The sequence below is a fragment of the Phacochoerus africanus genome, chromosome 6, assembly GCF_016906955.1.
Source record: "Phacochoerus africanus isolate WHEZ1 chromosome 6, ROS_Pafr_v1, whole genome shotgun sequence".
In the NCBI taxonomy this organism is placed as follows: domain Eukaryota; kingdom Metazoa; phylum Chordata; class Mammalia; order Artiodactyla; family Suidae; genus Phacochoerus; species Phacochoerus africanus.
The window spans coordinates 7,059,272-7,075,400 of NC_062549.1; the positions used below are offsets into that span (position 1 = coordinate 7,059,272).

At 51.8% G+C, this 16,129-nt stretch overlaps 1 protein-coding gene across 4 annotated transcripts in view; it reads left to right on the forward strand.

The window, feature by feature from the left end:
• The window catches only part of ZFAT (zinc finger and AT-hook domain containing), a 157,450-nt gene that overhangs the window by 25,100 nt on the left and 116,221 nt on the right, over positions 1–16,129 (forward strand). For all 4 annotated transcript variants that reach the window (XM_047783202.1, XM_047783205.1, XM_047783203.1 and 1 more), the window contains one exon: positions 4,952–5,128. In XM_047783202.1, the coding sequence (XP_047639158.1) occupies positions 4,952–5,128 (177 nt within the window). The remainder of the gene's footprint in view (positions 1–4,951; positions 5,129–16,129) is intronic.

The following is a 16,129-nucleotide window of genomic DNA, read 5'->3' on the forward strand; positions in this document are numbered from 1 at the left end:
CTGGGGGGTGCTCACAGACGGTGCTCACGGAGGGAGCACTGCCCTGTTCTTAATACAAGATTGCCCTGTTGGTAGCAAAGCAGAGCCCATCCAGTGGTACGGCTCGGGGTGGGGTTGTGGTCCTCTTGCCGTTGTGCAGTTGTTTTTCCCACCAGTGCTGACCCTGGAAGGGCCGGGGACCCTGGGCCTGGGTCAGCTAAAGCTGGGTGCCCCCTCTGCCCTGCTTGCTGGCTGTGTGGCTGAGGGGAGGTCAGCCTCTCTGAACCCTAGTGCTGCACTCGCAGCATGGGCATGAGCCTGGCTGGCGGGAGTGGGGTGGGGGCGGGCATGAGGTCATGTGGGTGCTGGCTGGAGCCCTCGTCTGCTGCCCGCCGGAGCCCCGGTGCCTGCCCCAGGGCCGCTCGTCCAGCCCCGGGCTGCTTCTAGGCGCTCTTCGGCACCCCCTCCTGGAGCCTTAGGAGCCCCTTAGCCAGGGAGCTCTGCCCGCCCTCTGCTCGCAGCATCCCAGCTCCATGCTCCTCGAACCCCTGCCCGGGCCGCCTGCCTGAGCTTCTCGTCCCTTGGAACCGTGTCCTCACCACTGGGTTTACCTGTTAGGTTGCTTCTCAGCACGTCCGGCACCTTTCTGATGCTTAAAGCTCACAGGGGCTCATTGTGGACAGGGATGGAGTCCAGCAGGCAGGATCTCGGTGTATTTCCTTCAGCCTGGCTGTCTGTCCTTCCCTCCCGTCCACTGGTCAAGCTTGTCTTGTCCCTTTCGGGGCAAAATCCTGTGTGAACCGAGTCGCGGCCTGTCCCGCTCTGGAGACTTGAACGTTCATTCTGAGCGTTTTCCGTGTCATTCAGGCTTCTTTGAAAACAGGGTTTTCAGTGGTGGCGTGGACGGTCTCTGGGGGACGTGCCGTGATGTGTTCTCTGCGGAGTACAGAGGTGGCTTCTGGGACTTGGCGGCCCAAGGGACCGCCGCGTTGAGGGCCTTCGCGCTGGTCCCAGGTCGCACTTGGGACGAGTGCGAGGCCAGCTCTGCGGAAGGAGAACCGCTGCTGAGAAGTCCCGGGCCGGCGTTCCCGAGGCCCTTGGGCCCGTTGCTGGGCGCGGTGCGTGGTCTCCGTGGGCGGTGCCGAGATCCGGCTCCCAGGGACCTGCCGCTGTCCGTGACGCGGCCCAGGCGCTGGCCCCGTGTTCGTCTCCATCCCACGCTGAACCCTCTATTCTGTCCGTCCTCAGCCACGCGTGCTGCCCCCCCGCACCTCACCTGGACACACGGGGGCGTTTGGGGGACATGCTGCTTGACGGCGGATGGCCAAGGCCAGCCACCATCCAGCCGCGCAGACCTCCAGGCCGTGCAGGGCAGCTGGGCGGCGCGTTGGTTACAGCCGCTGCCAGCATACTGTCACATGCAGATGCGAGAGTAGTTTTATTTATTTGGTCTCCAGACAATGCTTGGGGTTCCTATGAACTGAGGGACCCCTCACAAGAACACTTTGGTTCCCGGAAGTTCTGCTCTGTCACATGTCACAGAATTCTCTTTCTTCTGAAAGCATAACAGGAATCAGGAATATGCCCAGGTCCCTTGGGAAGTAGTTTCAGTAAAAACCCTATGATGTAGTTATTCCAGGCGTGTCTGTCTCCAAGTGGGGCAGTGGCCCCACCTGGAGGACCTCATGCCTGATTCCTCCGGGCGTCCGCAGTGCCTGCAGCAGGCACCCGCCCCCGCAAGATGCTGAACTGACCAAGAAGGAAACTGATGGGGGTGTGGGCATTACGCTTCTCCCTGTAGTTTCCATTTCAGACGCTGTTGGCTGTGGGATAAGCGTTTTAGCTTTAACCTGGAGGGGACCAACTCATGGGCTGCAGCCCAGCATAGCTCACATCAAAAGCAGGTGGCCGAGGCGTTCCTGCTGTGGTGCAATTGGTGGTGTCTCTGCAGCACCAGGGAGCAGGTTCGATCCCCAGCCTGGCACAGCGGGTTGAAGGACCCAATGTAGGTTGCAACTGCCGTTTGGATCTGATCCCTGGCCCAGGAACTCCACATGCTGTGTGGCAGCCAAAAAAGAAAACAAACACACACAAACAAAAACAGGTGGCCAGGAGTCTGGGCCCTGACCTGGGCGGATGTCGTCTCCTTGCTCAGCCTCAGTTTCCTCATCTGCGGGATGGGAATGACAAACCTCTTTTCGCCTAAATCCTAGGATTGTTGCAGGATCAGCAGGAAGCACATGGAAAACAACTTGCCCCTTATTAAGAAAAAAGGTGTTACTGTAATCTCTTCTTGTTTGGAAGTGTTCTGGGTTCCTTAGGAATGAAGTATTTCTTGGAAAAAAAAATATCGATTGACAGCATTCTTGACAGCGTCTCACTGACGCAGCAGTGTTCTGCTTTGTTAGGTCTCTGTTGCGTGTGTTATTTGGGAGGAAAGAAGTCCCGTAGGTCATTACCTTGCCTGCTTGTTCGCAGAGAAGCCCCTTCTTGGAGGGCGGAGAGGGCCTCGTTTCTGTGACCTCAGTGCCTCGCCGGGCCCCGTCCCCACTGCGGCAACACCGTGTTGGCCTGCTGCCCTCCTTTCCTGTCTCCTTCCTGGTGGGGGATCCTGTGTAAAGAGGGGAACCGTGGGGCTGGGGCAGAGGGAGGAGTGGAGATGGAGAGACGCTTTATTTGCTTTTGTCTTGAGATGGGAGCAGGAGGCCTCGGTAACAAACCCGACCAGTATCCATAAGGGCCAGGGTTTGATCCCTGGCCTCGCTCAATGGGTTAAGAACTGGCGTTGCCATGAGCTGTGCTGTAGGTTGCAGGTGCGCCTAGGATCTGGTGTTACTGTGCCTGTGGTGCAGACTGGCAGCTGCACCTCCAATTCGACCCCTAGCCTGGGGGCTTCCATATGCTGTGGGTGTGACCCTAAAAAGGAAAAAAAGAGAGATTAATAAAATAAAAGGATGAAAGCAAAAATGGCATATGGAGACCAGCAGAGAGGGAAGAGAAGCTGATCTGGAGAAAGAAGCAGAAGCTACTGGAACAGCATCGTTGAGAGGGTGGCAGAGGCTGGCGTTCGGAGCAGGCAGGCCGTTGTGCTGTCCCCTGTCCCTGCCTTCCAGGGTGCTGCCATGGTGGGGAGCAGGCCTCCCAGGTGCAGGCAGAGGCTGCATTGTCTTTAGGTGTAAAAGCATTAACAGCGTCTTGGTGTTGGTCTGCATTCTCTTAACTCCGTGAGCGGCTATTCTTTTTATTTTTTTCTTCAATTATTTTCTTACCATTTATTTTACATCGAAGTAGAGTTGATTTACAGTGTCGTGTTTGTGTCAGGTGTACTGCGCAGTGATTCGGTCATATGCATACATGTATCTATTCTTTTTTTTTGGCTTTTTAGGGCTGCACTTGCAGCATATGGAGGTTCCCAGGCTAGGGGTCGAATCGGAGCTGTAGCCACCGGCCTACACCACAGCCACAGCAACCCAGGATTTGAGCCATGTCTGTGACCTACACCACAGCACACGGCAACGCTGGATCCTTAACCCACTGAGCAAGGCCAGGGATTGAACCCCAAACCTCAAGTTTCCTTGTCCGATTCGTTTCTGCCGCGCCATGACGGGAACTCCTGTGTATCTGTTCTTAGAATGTCGACAATAAACTTAGTGCCTCTGCCCCAAGGTGGACCCCACCCCCCACACCGACACATACCTAACACGCCACGGCTGGGTGAAGACGCAGGTGGGTGGGTGGGTGGGCAGTCGTGGAGGAAGCTCCGGAGCTGCCTCTGGCTGCCTCAGTGAACGAGGAGGCGGGGGTCAGACAGTGGGGATTGGGGAGGGGAGAGGCTGAGGGGTGATCTGTTTGGGTCAGAGGCCTGGAGACCTTGCATGAGTCCCAGGCCACCTTAAAAGCCCTTCGAGGCTGGCGGTGGTGGGTGTCGGGGAGCCAGGCAGCGTGGGTGTTTTCCAGCTGTTACAGCTGCGTGCGTGAGAGCAGAGTGGGGGTGTGGTTTCCCGAGGGCCTCCTGTGTCCCCACCGCAGAGGAGGCGCGTCCCCGTGTGTCCTGCATTCTGCCACCCAGAGCGTTCCTCCTGCTCCAAGGTCACCCAGCTCTTAGGGACCCGAGTGGGAAATTTAACCTTCAGAGCCATCATACCAATTCTCGCTTTTGTTATTGGATCCTAAATATTATATTCCTATATGTGCCTATAACTATTTTATCAGATTCAGAAATGACCCCCCCCCCCCCCGCCTATGTCTTTCTGCCTAGTCTAATGGGGTGAGCATAATGGGATATTAGTAAATGTTTGTGAATGGTGACAATGCTTTAAATGGAAGATAAGTGGCTTAAAAAAGCAGCAGCTTCCATCCTTCATGTTCTTGGCTCCTGTGCCCGCCCAGAGAAGGTGTCTTGGCTCTTGAGAAATGCGATTTTGATCAGTTCTTCCTTGAACCTAATTTGAATGAGTTTTGCTAGGATACTTCAGTGTTGTCAGTACGATTCATTCATTTGAGGGTTGGATTAATTTTTAAGTTCCACATTCTTTTTTTTTTTTGGCTGCAGTGTGCAGTGGCTTGATGTGGTGTCTTCAGTTCCCAGACCAGGGATTGAACCTGGGCCGCCACAGTGAAAGTGCTAGACCACCAGGGAACTCCCCCATAGTGGCTCTTTTACTTTGCCATTGTCGATACTGAAATCTCAGTTCTTGAGTAGCTGGGGGTCCCAGGGTGGTCCATATTAGACACTGTTCAGAAGGACTGAGGTCTTGAAATATTGTAAGAAGAATTTTCTGGCAACTGGGGCCACCTGATGTTAGAAGTGAGCTCCCTGGCTGTGCAGTGTCCGTGAGAAAGACAGTCTATGGGAGGCTGGCAGTCACTCATAAGAGCAGCTTTCAATATTTTTCTTTGGTAATTGGATGTAATTGTCTTTTACTGTGAAGATAACATATTTTGCTTTTTTTTTTTTTTTTTTTTTTTACAGAAAACCCGGCCATCTTCATGTGTAAATGTTGTAACCTCTTCTCACCGAGTCAGGCAGAACTGCTCTCCCACGTTTCTGAGAAGCACGCCGAGGAGGGGGTTAACGTGGATGAGATCATCATTCCGCTCAGGCCTCTGAGTACCCCCGAGCCCACCAACCCAGGCAGAACCGGAGACGGTAAGGGGGCCGGGGTGTCGGGCGGGGGCGCCTCGCCCACGGGTGTGCCTCTGGGCGATGATGCTGCTGGTTTGCCCTCAGATAATACTGTGACCCTAAGTTTCTGTCTGGTGGGCACAGAGATCCAGAAACTCCAAGTTTCCAACCAGAAGGCACGATAATTTCCTGTTGTAGAGCCACTCACATAAGAGCGTGTCCTTGAATTCTCTGTACCCAGTCTCTGTAGGTGCTTCTCCGGAGCCTGGCCGGTGGATGGAAGGATGGATGGGCGGATGATTGAAAGGAGGTGACGCCATCCCGCAGGGTAGAAAGCAGGGGCTGGCTGTCAGGCAAACGTGGGTTGTACCCAGCTCCCTACCTGCCCCAGCACCAACTAGCTGCATCCCCCTGCAGCAAACAGTGTCCCTTCTCTGAGCCTTGCTCTGCTTATCTGAAAAATGAGGACAGATCTGACTGTCGCAAGGGAGTTCTGTGAGGATTAAGCCACAGACGCGGTGTCAGCACCGAGAGTGACACCTGCCACAGAGCAGACCGTGGGGGAAGCTGTTAGGATAACGCACGTGAGGACTGAACATGTGCAGGTTGCAGGTGCTCTCTCGACCAGCTGGACCGATCAGGTCCACCTGGAACAAGGATTCCCATCGCAGAGCTTTGATTCGCAGACTCCATCAGGTTCATGGTCAGTGTTGGAAGCGAGAGGCATGTTGTCTGCTGTGCCCAGACGTCTCCCACTGGTGTTGGAGGCGGTAGGTGGGTGGATGAGAGGAACTGTCTGGGCGCTGTAATTAGTTCCCCACAGACAAAGAAAATACAGAGCAGAGGCGGAACAGCTGCAAACCAGGGTCGGAAAAGGCCGCCACAAAACTCTTTGTATGTGACGAGAGGCTTCGGCCAGTCTCCTGCGCAGAAGCTCGGTCCGTGGCAGTAAACATCCCGGCGCGGGATTCATTAGTCACACTGATAATCCCGTTGCTCTTTCCTTAGAATACTCGGGCCGGCACTTCTAAATAGGCCTGCTTATCGATCATCTGTCCGACACCGTTAACGAGGAGAGAGAGACTCCAGACAAAAAGTGTTTTGGTTAAAGAGTGTTCCTGGCCGTTCCCAGGGCGCTCAGGGCAACGTGCCTGGCAGAGGCCTGAGTCGTGGCGAAGTCAGGACAGGTTCTGCTGGCTACTGCTCCTGGGGAGAACGAAGAGAATCCAGCCTCTGAATGAGGCATGGCCGAGGAGGGGGCAGGTGGACCTTGCGTCGCCATCAGTGACCCTGGCAGTGAGTCCAAGGCGCCCGAGAACCGGAGTGCGCCGGGCGATCGCGGTGGCCGCGTCTCCCATGCTGGTTCGCGTTTGCCTCTCTCTGCTTTGGGGAGGGTACGGGGAAGGAAGGTCCATGTCGGGTACTAGAAACCTGTCAACTAAACTGATTCACAAATGGGGGGCAAAAGACCTGAACAGACCTTTTCCAAAGCAGACGTACACATGGCTGCAGGTTGTAGAAAGGTGCCAGACATCGCAGACCTTCAAGGAAATGCAAATCAGTACCCACAGGATATCTCCTCACCCCGTCAGAGTGGCCGGCGTGAAAATGACAGGAGGTGACACGTGTTGGGGAGGACGTGGAGAGAAGGGCACCCTCGCACACTGCCGGTGGGGATGTAAATTGGTGCAGCCTTTGTGGAAAACAGTAGAGCGGTTCCTTCACAGGGTAAAACTAGAACCACCACGTGATGCAGCAGCCCCGCTTCTGGGCGTGTGAGCAGAGGCAGCGAGATCGGGGTCCACAGCATTAAACCCCCTCATCCGTGGCTTCGCTGCCTGTGGTTTCAGTCTCTCTCAGACAACTATAGTCTGAAAAATAGGGAGTTCCCGTTGTGGCACAGTGGTTAATGAATCTTACTGGGAACCGTGAGGTTGCGGGTCGGGTCCCTGGCCTCGCTCAGTGGGTGAAGGATCCGGCGTTGCCGTGAGCTGTGGTGTAGGTTGCAGATGCGGCTCGGATCCCATGTTGCTGTGGCTCTGGCGTAGGCCGGTGGCTACAGCTCCGATTAGGCTCCTAGCCTGGGAACCTCCATATGCCACGGGTGCGGCCCTAAAAGACAAAAAGACCAAAAAAAACCCAAAACCAAAAAACAAACAAACAAAACCCTAAATGGAAAAATTCTCCAAATAAGCTCTTCTCAAGTTTTCAGTTGCTCGCTGTCCTGAGTAGCGTGGTGAAACCTCATTCCATCCTGCCCAAGATCCCCACCGAGCAGCCTGACGTCGCCTGCTCCTCACATCCCAACCCCAGCATCACCGTAGGTCCGTGGTCCAGGACCCTCCTTCCGACAGGTCATCAGGCTAGTGGTGGCCGAACACCACGTCTCAGGGCCGCGTCTCTCCCTCCCTCCTTCTCATCACATAGGCGGCGTATCCCCTCACATCCCCACAAGAAGGGCGAGCTCGGCACGTAGGACTGAGAGAGAAACGACCTCTGCGTCGCTTCCGTCACAGACTCGTGTTGTCATTATCCTGTTTTATTATCCGTTATTGCTGTTAATCTCTCACTGCGCCTAGGTAATAAATTAAACGTCATCGCAGACGCGTAGTGGAGGCAAAGACGTAGCACTTGCAGGGGTCAGTACTGTCCGTGGTCTCGGGCACCCCCTGGGGTCTTGGAAGGGGAGCATTTCCGTCTTCGCAGTAGGCAGGACGTGGAGACAGCCTGAGTGCGTTCACCCACAGACAGCTGGGTGCAGAAGAGGACACACACCCACACCCACACCCACACTCTCTCTCTCTCTCTCTCTCTCTCTCTCTCTCTCTCTCTCTCTCTCTCTCTCTCTCTCGGGAGTAGACGTCAGCTCTAACGAGGGAAATCCTGCCATTTGCATCACAGATGAACCTGGAGGGCTCGATGAAGTAAGCCACGCACTAAACGACAAATACTGTAGGATTGCACTTAGGCGTGGATCTCAAAGAGCCAAACTCATAGAACCAGAGGGTAGAACAGCGGTCGCAAGGGGGTGGGGGAGACGGGGAGATGCGGGTCACAGTGCACCCGTGCTCAGACACGCTCTCGGGATCTGCTGTATAGCAGGGTGCCTGTAGTTAATAATGCTGTATTGGAGTTCCCTCTGTGGCACAGTGGGTTAAGGATCTGGCATTGTCTCTGTGGTGGTTCAGGTTGCTGCCGAGGCACAAGTTCGCGTTCGATCCTTGACCCAGTGCAGTGGCTTAAGTTGCTGCAGCTGCAGCTTGGATTCAGTCCCTAGCCTGGAAGCTTCCATGTGCCGTGGGTGTGACCAAAAGGAAAAATAATAATCATAATGCTGTGTCATATCCTTGAACTTCACCAAGAGCGCAGATCTTCAGTGTTCTCACCGCACACACCGTGTTGTGGGAGGTCACAGACGCGTTCGTCGGCTTGATGGTAGGCGCGCGCTTCACAGTGTGTATGTATATTACATCATCCTGTGGTTCACCTTAAAAGCCACACGGTACAACCTAAACATATACAGGTTTTATTTGACAGTGATGCCTCATTAAAGCTGGGGAGAGGGAAAGGATCTGCCAGTGCCAGGGGCTCCAAGCTCGGTCTCCCCTCCCTGGGCTGCCCGTCCTGCAAGAGCATAGCTTAACAGGCAGATAGAATCAGAGCTTTAGTCAAGAACTTTGCGTGTTTGTATACCTGCCTCTGGGGCTGAATAGCTCTAAACTCGGAAAAACAGATAAGCTCTTTCATAAAATTCAGATGGCAGGTGGATGTCCTGTGGATTAACACGCAAAGGACGCAGAGGAAGGCTGTTACGAAGCTCTTCATTTTATTTTTATTCAGCTTTGCTTATTAAGGTTTTTCTTCCTCCTAAAATGAAACATGAGTAAGGGCTAAAATACTTTGAATCTTTCGTTTCATTGGTAAATAATAAAGAATAAGTACTAATAAGGCAGCGAGAACTTCATGTGGACTCGGGCGCGTTGCTGTTGCAGCAGGCCCCCGGGTTCTGACGTCACCCTGCCCTCCTCACGGATGCCGGTGCAAGATAGCAGCACCGTCGAGGTCGTTCCGAACCCCTCCATCTCCTAGGCGCTCGCCCCTCGGCCCAGCTCGGGTGGGAAGCCCTCCTCCAGTCTCCCACAGCCACACAAAGCCCTCAGGTCTGTCCTGCCTCTCCGGCCCTTTCTTCTGCTGGCCAGGGCTCGCCCAGGAAGGGCTGTCCCCGGTCCTCAGCCCCGACACAGGGTCATCGCCCTCCTTGCGTGTTGATGGAAGAAAGCACCTTTGATGTCGTTGGTTTTCTCACCACCGGCCTGGCTGCCCCTCTCTCCTCCAGAGGATGTCTCCCGTTCCACCTGTCACCCCTCCCTTCATCCACGCCAGAGCTCCCAGGGCCTCCCGGACCTGGCAACCCTTGTGCCCAGCTCGAGCCCTCCTGCTCTCTCTGCAGGATCTGGCAGCATGGATTCACCATTGGGGCTGCTGCCCCTCCTCCTTTGGTCTTGCAAGCCCCCCGGGAGCTGAGCAGATTCTCAAGGGTGAACCTGTTCCTGCAAAGCTTACCTCCCTCCTGCTGGCACACGTTTGTGCCTCTCCTGGGCTGTGCACCTGTAGTAATGATTTGACTCCTTATACCCCCGCCTCCTCAGTTACAAAGGTAGTAACGCCTTGCTGTGAAAATGTGCAAACAGTACTAAATGAGGAAGGTCCATCTCCCTAAATATCCCTTCCAGGTTCCTAGAAAAACCGCTGCTAACAGCTGAGTGAGTGTGCTCCCAGACATTTCTGAATGTGTATATAAACATACACACTCCACTGTTGCTTTGTTTTTTAATAACAAAAAGATCATGGTATATGTTCTGCAGCCTTTTTAGAAAAAAAAAATGTCAGCAGCACATACTGGATAGCCTTCCTCTTCAATACCAGCGTGTCTCCTAATTCTCTCTGCTGTCCGCACTTCATTCCATGGCTAATTCGTAATTTACTTAACCTTTTCTTTCTTGGTGACATGTATCTTCTCCCCAACTTTGTGTCATTATAAACAAGGTCACGGCGAATATTGTTGCAAATACCATTGCACAGTGTGTGTTTATGTTGGCTGCATTCCTAGAGGAATTGCTTGTGCAGAAGGTATGTTCTTTTAAAGGTTCACTGTCCAGATGCTCTGTGAAAAGGTTTTACCAGTTTACATTCTCACCAGGATCTAAGAGCTTCTTTTTTTTCACAGCCACATCACCCAAGGATAGTCTCAAATTTTTAAGAGTTTTTGCTAATCTGATAGATCAAAAAATGGTGTATTTTTTAAAATTTGCATTTTGCTGGTCACTTGTGAGCCTGACTGTGCTTTATGTGTTCAAGGACGTTTAGTCTTTTGTGAATTGCCATTCATATCAATTGTCCATTTTTCTATGATTTTTACTGATTTGTAGAAACTCTTTATCAGGGAGTCCCTTGATGTAAGATTATGTCATCTGCAAACAGAGATAGTTTTACTTCTTTCTTTCCCATCTGGATGTCTTTGTATAGGTAATATTAACCCTTATCTTAAAAAAATCTATATATACTTATGAGGATATATATATATATATCATAGCTTTGAGGTCTTTGGTCCACTTTGAGTCAAGTTGTATAGATGGTGTGGAGCAGGGGGTCCAGAGTCATCCTTTCCCGTGTGGGTATCCAGTATCCCATATTCCTAGTGCCATTGGTTGTCGAGACTATTCTTTCCCCATTGGACTGTCTTGACACCCTTGTCAAAACTTAGTTGACCATAGAGGTAATAGGTTTGATTCTGTATCCTCAGTTCTATTTCATTGATCTGTATGTCTGTCCTGACACCAGTGCAGTACTGTTTAGATGGCTGTAGCTTTGGGGTAAGTTTTAAAGTGGGGAGGTATGAGTCCTCCGACTTTGTTCTTCCTTTTTTAAGGTTGTTTTGGCTCCTCTGGGTCTCTTGCAATTCTATATGATTTTTAGGGTTTTTTTGGTCTTTTTCTCAAAAAAGCACTTGATATAGTCAGATGAAAGATTGTGGTCAATCAGTAGGTCGGTTTGGAGACGATTGCCGTCCTAACAGTACTATGCCTTCCAATCCGTGAACACAGAAAGTCTTTTCCTTTATTTTGGTCTTCTTTAATTTCTTTCAGAAATATTTTGTAGCTTTCAGTGTACGAGTCTCACACCTCCGTGGTTATTTTTATTCCTAAGTATTTTATTCTTTTTGATGGTACTGTAATGTAATTTTATTTAATTTCATTTTCAGACTGTTGGTTGCTCATTTATAAATATAATTGTAATTTGTATGTCGATCTTGTATGCTGAACTTGTTTATTAGATCTAATTGTTATTTTAGTGCAGGTTTTAGGAGTCCATTGATGTAAGATCTTGTCATCTGCAAACAGAGATAGTTTTACTTCTTTCTTTCCAATCTGGATGGCTTTTATTTCGTTTTCTTGCCTGGTTATCCTGACTCGAAAGTCCAGTACAATGAAGTGACAAAAGCAGACAGTCTTGTTTTGTTCCCGATCTTAGCGTTTAGTCTTCCATCATTAAGTATGATGTTAGCTATGGGTTTTTTGTTTTTTTGTTGATACCCTTTATCAGGTTAAGGAAGTTCCTTTCCATTCTTAGTTTGCTGAGCATTTTTATCATAAAAGAGTATTGGATTTTGTCAAATGTGTTTTCCTGTGTCTGCTGGGATGATCATGTGGTTTTTGCCCCCTTCGTTCTGTTAATTTGGTGTTTTTCACATGTTAGGTCACCCTTGCATTCCTGGGATAAATTCCACTTGATCATAATGCATAATCCTTTTAATATAATGCTGAGTTCAGTTTTCTAGTTTTTTGTGTGTGTGTGTGTGTGTGTGTGTGTGTGTTTGGTCTTTTGTCTTTTTAGGGCTGTACCTGAGGCATGTGCAGGTTCCCAGGCTAGGAGTCAAATTGGAGCTGCAGCTGCCAGCCCACTACAGCCATATCAGCTTGGGATCTGAGCCACATCTGTGACCTACACCACAGCTCACAGCAACGCCAGATCCTTAACCCCCTGAGCGAGGCCAGGGATTGAACCCATGTCCTCATGGATGCTAGTTGGCTTCGTTAACCACCGAGCCACGACAGGAACCCCGGTTTGTTAGTATTTTGATGAAGATATTTGTGTTTGTATTCAGATATCTTGGTCTGGGGTCCTTTCACTGATGTCTTTGCCTGGTTTTGGAATCATGGTATTAGTGGCCTTATAGGGTGAATTGGGAAGTGTTCCCTCCCCTTCTATTTTTTGGAAAATATTTGAAGCATTGGTATAAGTTCTTCTTAAATATTTAGTGGGATTCATGAGTGAAGCCACCTAGTCCTGGGTTTTTTATTTTTGGTGGGAAGCTTTCTGGTTACTCATTTAGTTTCTTTGCTTGTAATAAGTGTATTAATATTTTCTCCTTCTTCTTGGATTTCTTTCAGTGGTTTGTGGCTTTCTAGAATATCCATTTTATCTAAGTTATCTAATTTGTTGGCATACAGTTCATAGTAATCTCTCAGAATTTTTTTTGATTTTTTAAAATAAGGTCAGTAGCAAATGTTTCCTTTCCTTTTCTTTTTCTTTTCTTTTTTTAATGGTCGCACCTGCAGCACGTGAAAGGTCCTGCACCAGGGCAGCAGCGGGCCCGGGGATGGCCCCCCGCACCCTTTGTGGGCCCTCGCGCGGGGCTCTGCCTGCACCCCAGCCGCAGAGGCCTCGCCACTGGCTTAGGCTTTTTATCTGTTCAAGGGAGATGGAACCTTTTTAAAAAACAGGTTCCAAGGCAAATACACGTTGGTGCAGGACACTTGGTAGGTACCTGGTGCGGGCCGCTGCCCCTCCAGCCCCCTCCCTGTGTAGCCATCTTGCCCCACTTCGGGGGTCAGATGGCGCGGAGGCTCAGGGCTGGGTATATGGTCCCCATTTTCTGGCAGAACTCAGAACAGAGGCCGAGACGCGCTCCTTCTGTGCTCTGATGATAGCCGAGCAGGCGTGGGAGTGAGAGTCAGTGACTGAGGCAGATGGATCTGGGTTCAGATCCTAACTCTGCCACTTCTGGGTCTAGGGGCAGATGGGTTACTTTCCTTAGGCATCCGTGTCCTCTGGAGAACAGGAACCCTGCGGGGTTTTGCAGAGGAAATGCATACGAGGGCCTTAGCGTGGTGCCTGAGATGCACGGCGTGGTTTATTGTTGCTGTTATTTGTGCGATGTGTTGCTGGTAAACCCACCAGGAGCAGGCTTGGGGTGCCGTCCCCTTAAAGCCCCACAGCCCCTTGTTCCTTCTCTGGGCGTGGTTCTCCCTGCTGCTGCCTGGGCTGCTGGGAAGGGCAGGGCAGTGAGTTGACTGTCAGGGCCTGGCAGCGTCGGGGCTTCAGGATTTCCCTAAATTCTCCAGGTGGTGTGACGGAGGCCGGCTCGACCCGCGGCCTTCGAGTGGAATGTGCCTGGCCCTCATTCTGTGTCGGCTCTTGGTGTGAGATGTTTGAAGATGAGGAAATTGAGGACCGAATGTCTTAAGGGACAAAACGGGTGTGTCGAGGAGTCACAGCTCTAACGGCAGACGGGCTGGGAAGGTGGTGGTGTCTTCGGAAAGAACAGCCTTGACCGCAGCCGCGGTAACAAACACCTGCCGTCTGTTGCTCACCTCCTAGGTCCTAAACTCAGCATTTTAACGGACTGCTTTTTCTAATAAAATACATAAAATAGAGGCAGTTTTGTGGTTAATTTTCGTGTTAGAAACCGAGGCTCGGGTGGAGGGTGGGGATTTAAACTCAGGCCGGCTTCCCTCCATCCCCGAGCTCTGCCATGCACGTCCTGGCTCTGCGTCTAGAACCTTCCCGAGGGCCCCATGACTCAGCAGAAAGATCTGGGCCGGGGAGAAGGAAGCCAGATCCCAGCTCTGCCAGCTCCGCAGCAAGTTCTGGAAAAGGTGCCAAGTCCCTTGAACCCTGGGGTCCTTCATTTCTCTTGCCATTGAGGAGTTATATAATTGCCGAATCCATCTCGTAGGGTTTTTATGAAGACAAAATGAGCTAATAGCTGGGAATGTGCCCACAAACTTGAGTGATGTACACATCAAGGGCTTATGTTATTAGATTTTTGATAATTTTGAGGTACTTTTTTCATAATGCTCACGTTGTCTTTTGATTAAATTTAAAAAGCCTTCAACTGATTCTTTCTGCTTCATGCTAATTTGGGCCTTGGATCTGCAAGGGTCGTTTTCTGACCATGAGGAAGTGGCCCTGGATTATGGATTTGGGACGGGGTTGAGCTGCACTGTGGTGCGTCCCTTTCTCCTATTGGGAACTTGGGCAAAGGAAACGACTTGTTTCTGAAATGCTTCTTTTCCTTCTATTAAACAACTGACCAGTGGATATTTCCGTTTTAAGTGTCTGCTGGGCATCCAGCTCTGCCCAAGATCCAGTGGGGCCTGAGAATCAAAAGGCAGCTCAAAGCTCAAGGTGTCTGATTGAAGGAGGGGAGGGAGAACAGTGTGGGTGAGTTTGCACACGTGTGTGCCTCACACTGGCCGTGAGACAACTCGGGACTGGCTTCGCTGTTCAGGCGCCCTCACAGAGAAGGGGCTGAGATCTGAGCTGCCTGACAGGTTAGCCCTGGGGTTTGGGTTCAGGGGTGCAGGAGGTAGTCACAGGCAGGGGGAACGGTGCTAAGTAAAAAAGACAGGTGTTGAGTCTTGGGGGGAGGTCTAGAACCTGGGCAGCTGGGGGGAGAAAGAGCGTGGGAAAGCACACGGTGCGTGTGTGGGGCTGAACCATGTGATTAAGGGCCTGGAAGGCTGGCTCTGAGAGTCGCGGGGCAAAGCCATCGAGAACCATGGAAAGTTCTAGAGCAAGGGGCTGGCAGCGTCGGGGCTTCAGGATTTCCCTAAATTCTCCAGGTGGTGTGACGGAGGTCGAGCTGCAGACAGAGCTGGGAGGCCGGCTCTACCTCCCAGGGATGGAGGCTGAGGCTACAGTGGAAGAGAAGGCTGGACTCAGGTCGTGGGCAGGGGGCCAGCAGACAGAGGGGCCAGGAGAATGGAGCAGGGTTTCCTGGGCACACATTTTCAGGACAAAATCCACAGGATTTGGTGGATTCGGTGACAACTGAGTAAAGGAATTCAGCGGGGAGGGAGAGGAATAGTCATTTCCTCCATTCAGACCCCCCCAAAATGTCGATTTAGCTGCTCCAGGATTCTCGGCTCTTCTGTGCCATGCGGGTAGCTGACAGCAGCAACTCGTTTTCAGGGCTTAAATTATTCCAAGTTCATTTATGAATATTTCATTTTTAGCTAACTAATTGGTCTTGAGGACCTGAATTATGGATGCAGCAACATGTAAGATTAGTTTTGTCACCATCGTGTTAGAGGTTTTCCAGAGCTTTCAGGGCTGATTTTATGTTTTTTCCTTAGCAGCAGAGTGCACCCTGCTTAGCCAGTTACCTCTTCAGGATTTGAGGATGCCCTCGGGGCGGGGGCGGGGGGGGGGGGGAACACAGGCTCAGGTGCTGGGGCTGGAACATCACCAGGATGGGACGCTGCCTCCAGACACAGGCAACTCTCGAGTCTGGCCGGCCATGCTGCCGGGTTGCAGTCATGGGTGCTGCGGCTGCTGCCAGCTCTGGGTGTCCCTGTGGAGAGGATGCTGGGTGCCCCACTGCCATGAGGGCTGAACCCGAGCCTGAGGTTCAGGGCGCAGCTTCTGCAGGGCTGCAGCGTCTGCCCAGCTGCACATTGTGGGGGGTGGGGTGGGGGGATCCCCAGGACCACCACACTTCTGTAGCTAGGTACAAATTTGAGGGACCCGAAGGACTCTGCCAGGTTTGATAACTTGCTGGAATGACTCGCAGGCCTCAGGAAAGCATTGCACTTGTGATGACAGTTTTACACAAAAGAGGTTACAGTCTGAAGGAGCCGGTGTGGGAGATGCCTGGGCGAAGCGGGGTTGGGAGGGTTCCAGCCAGGGGGGGAGCTGGGTCCCCCCGCCCCCCATGGAACCCTGGGCGCCACTGCCTTC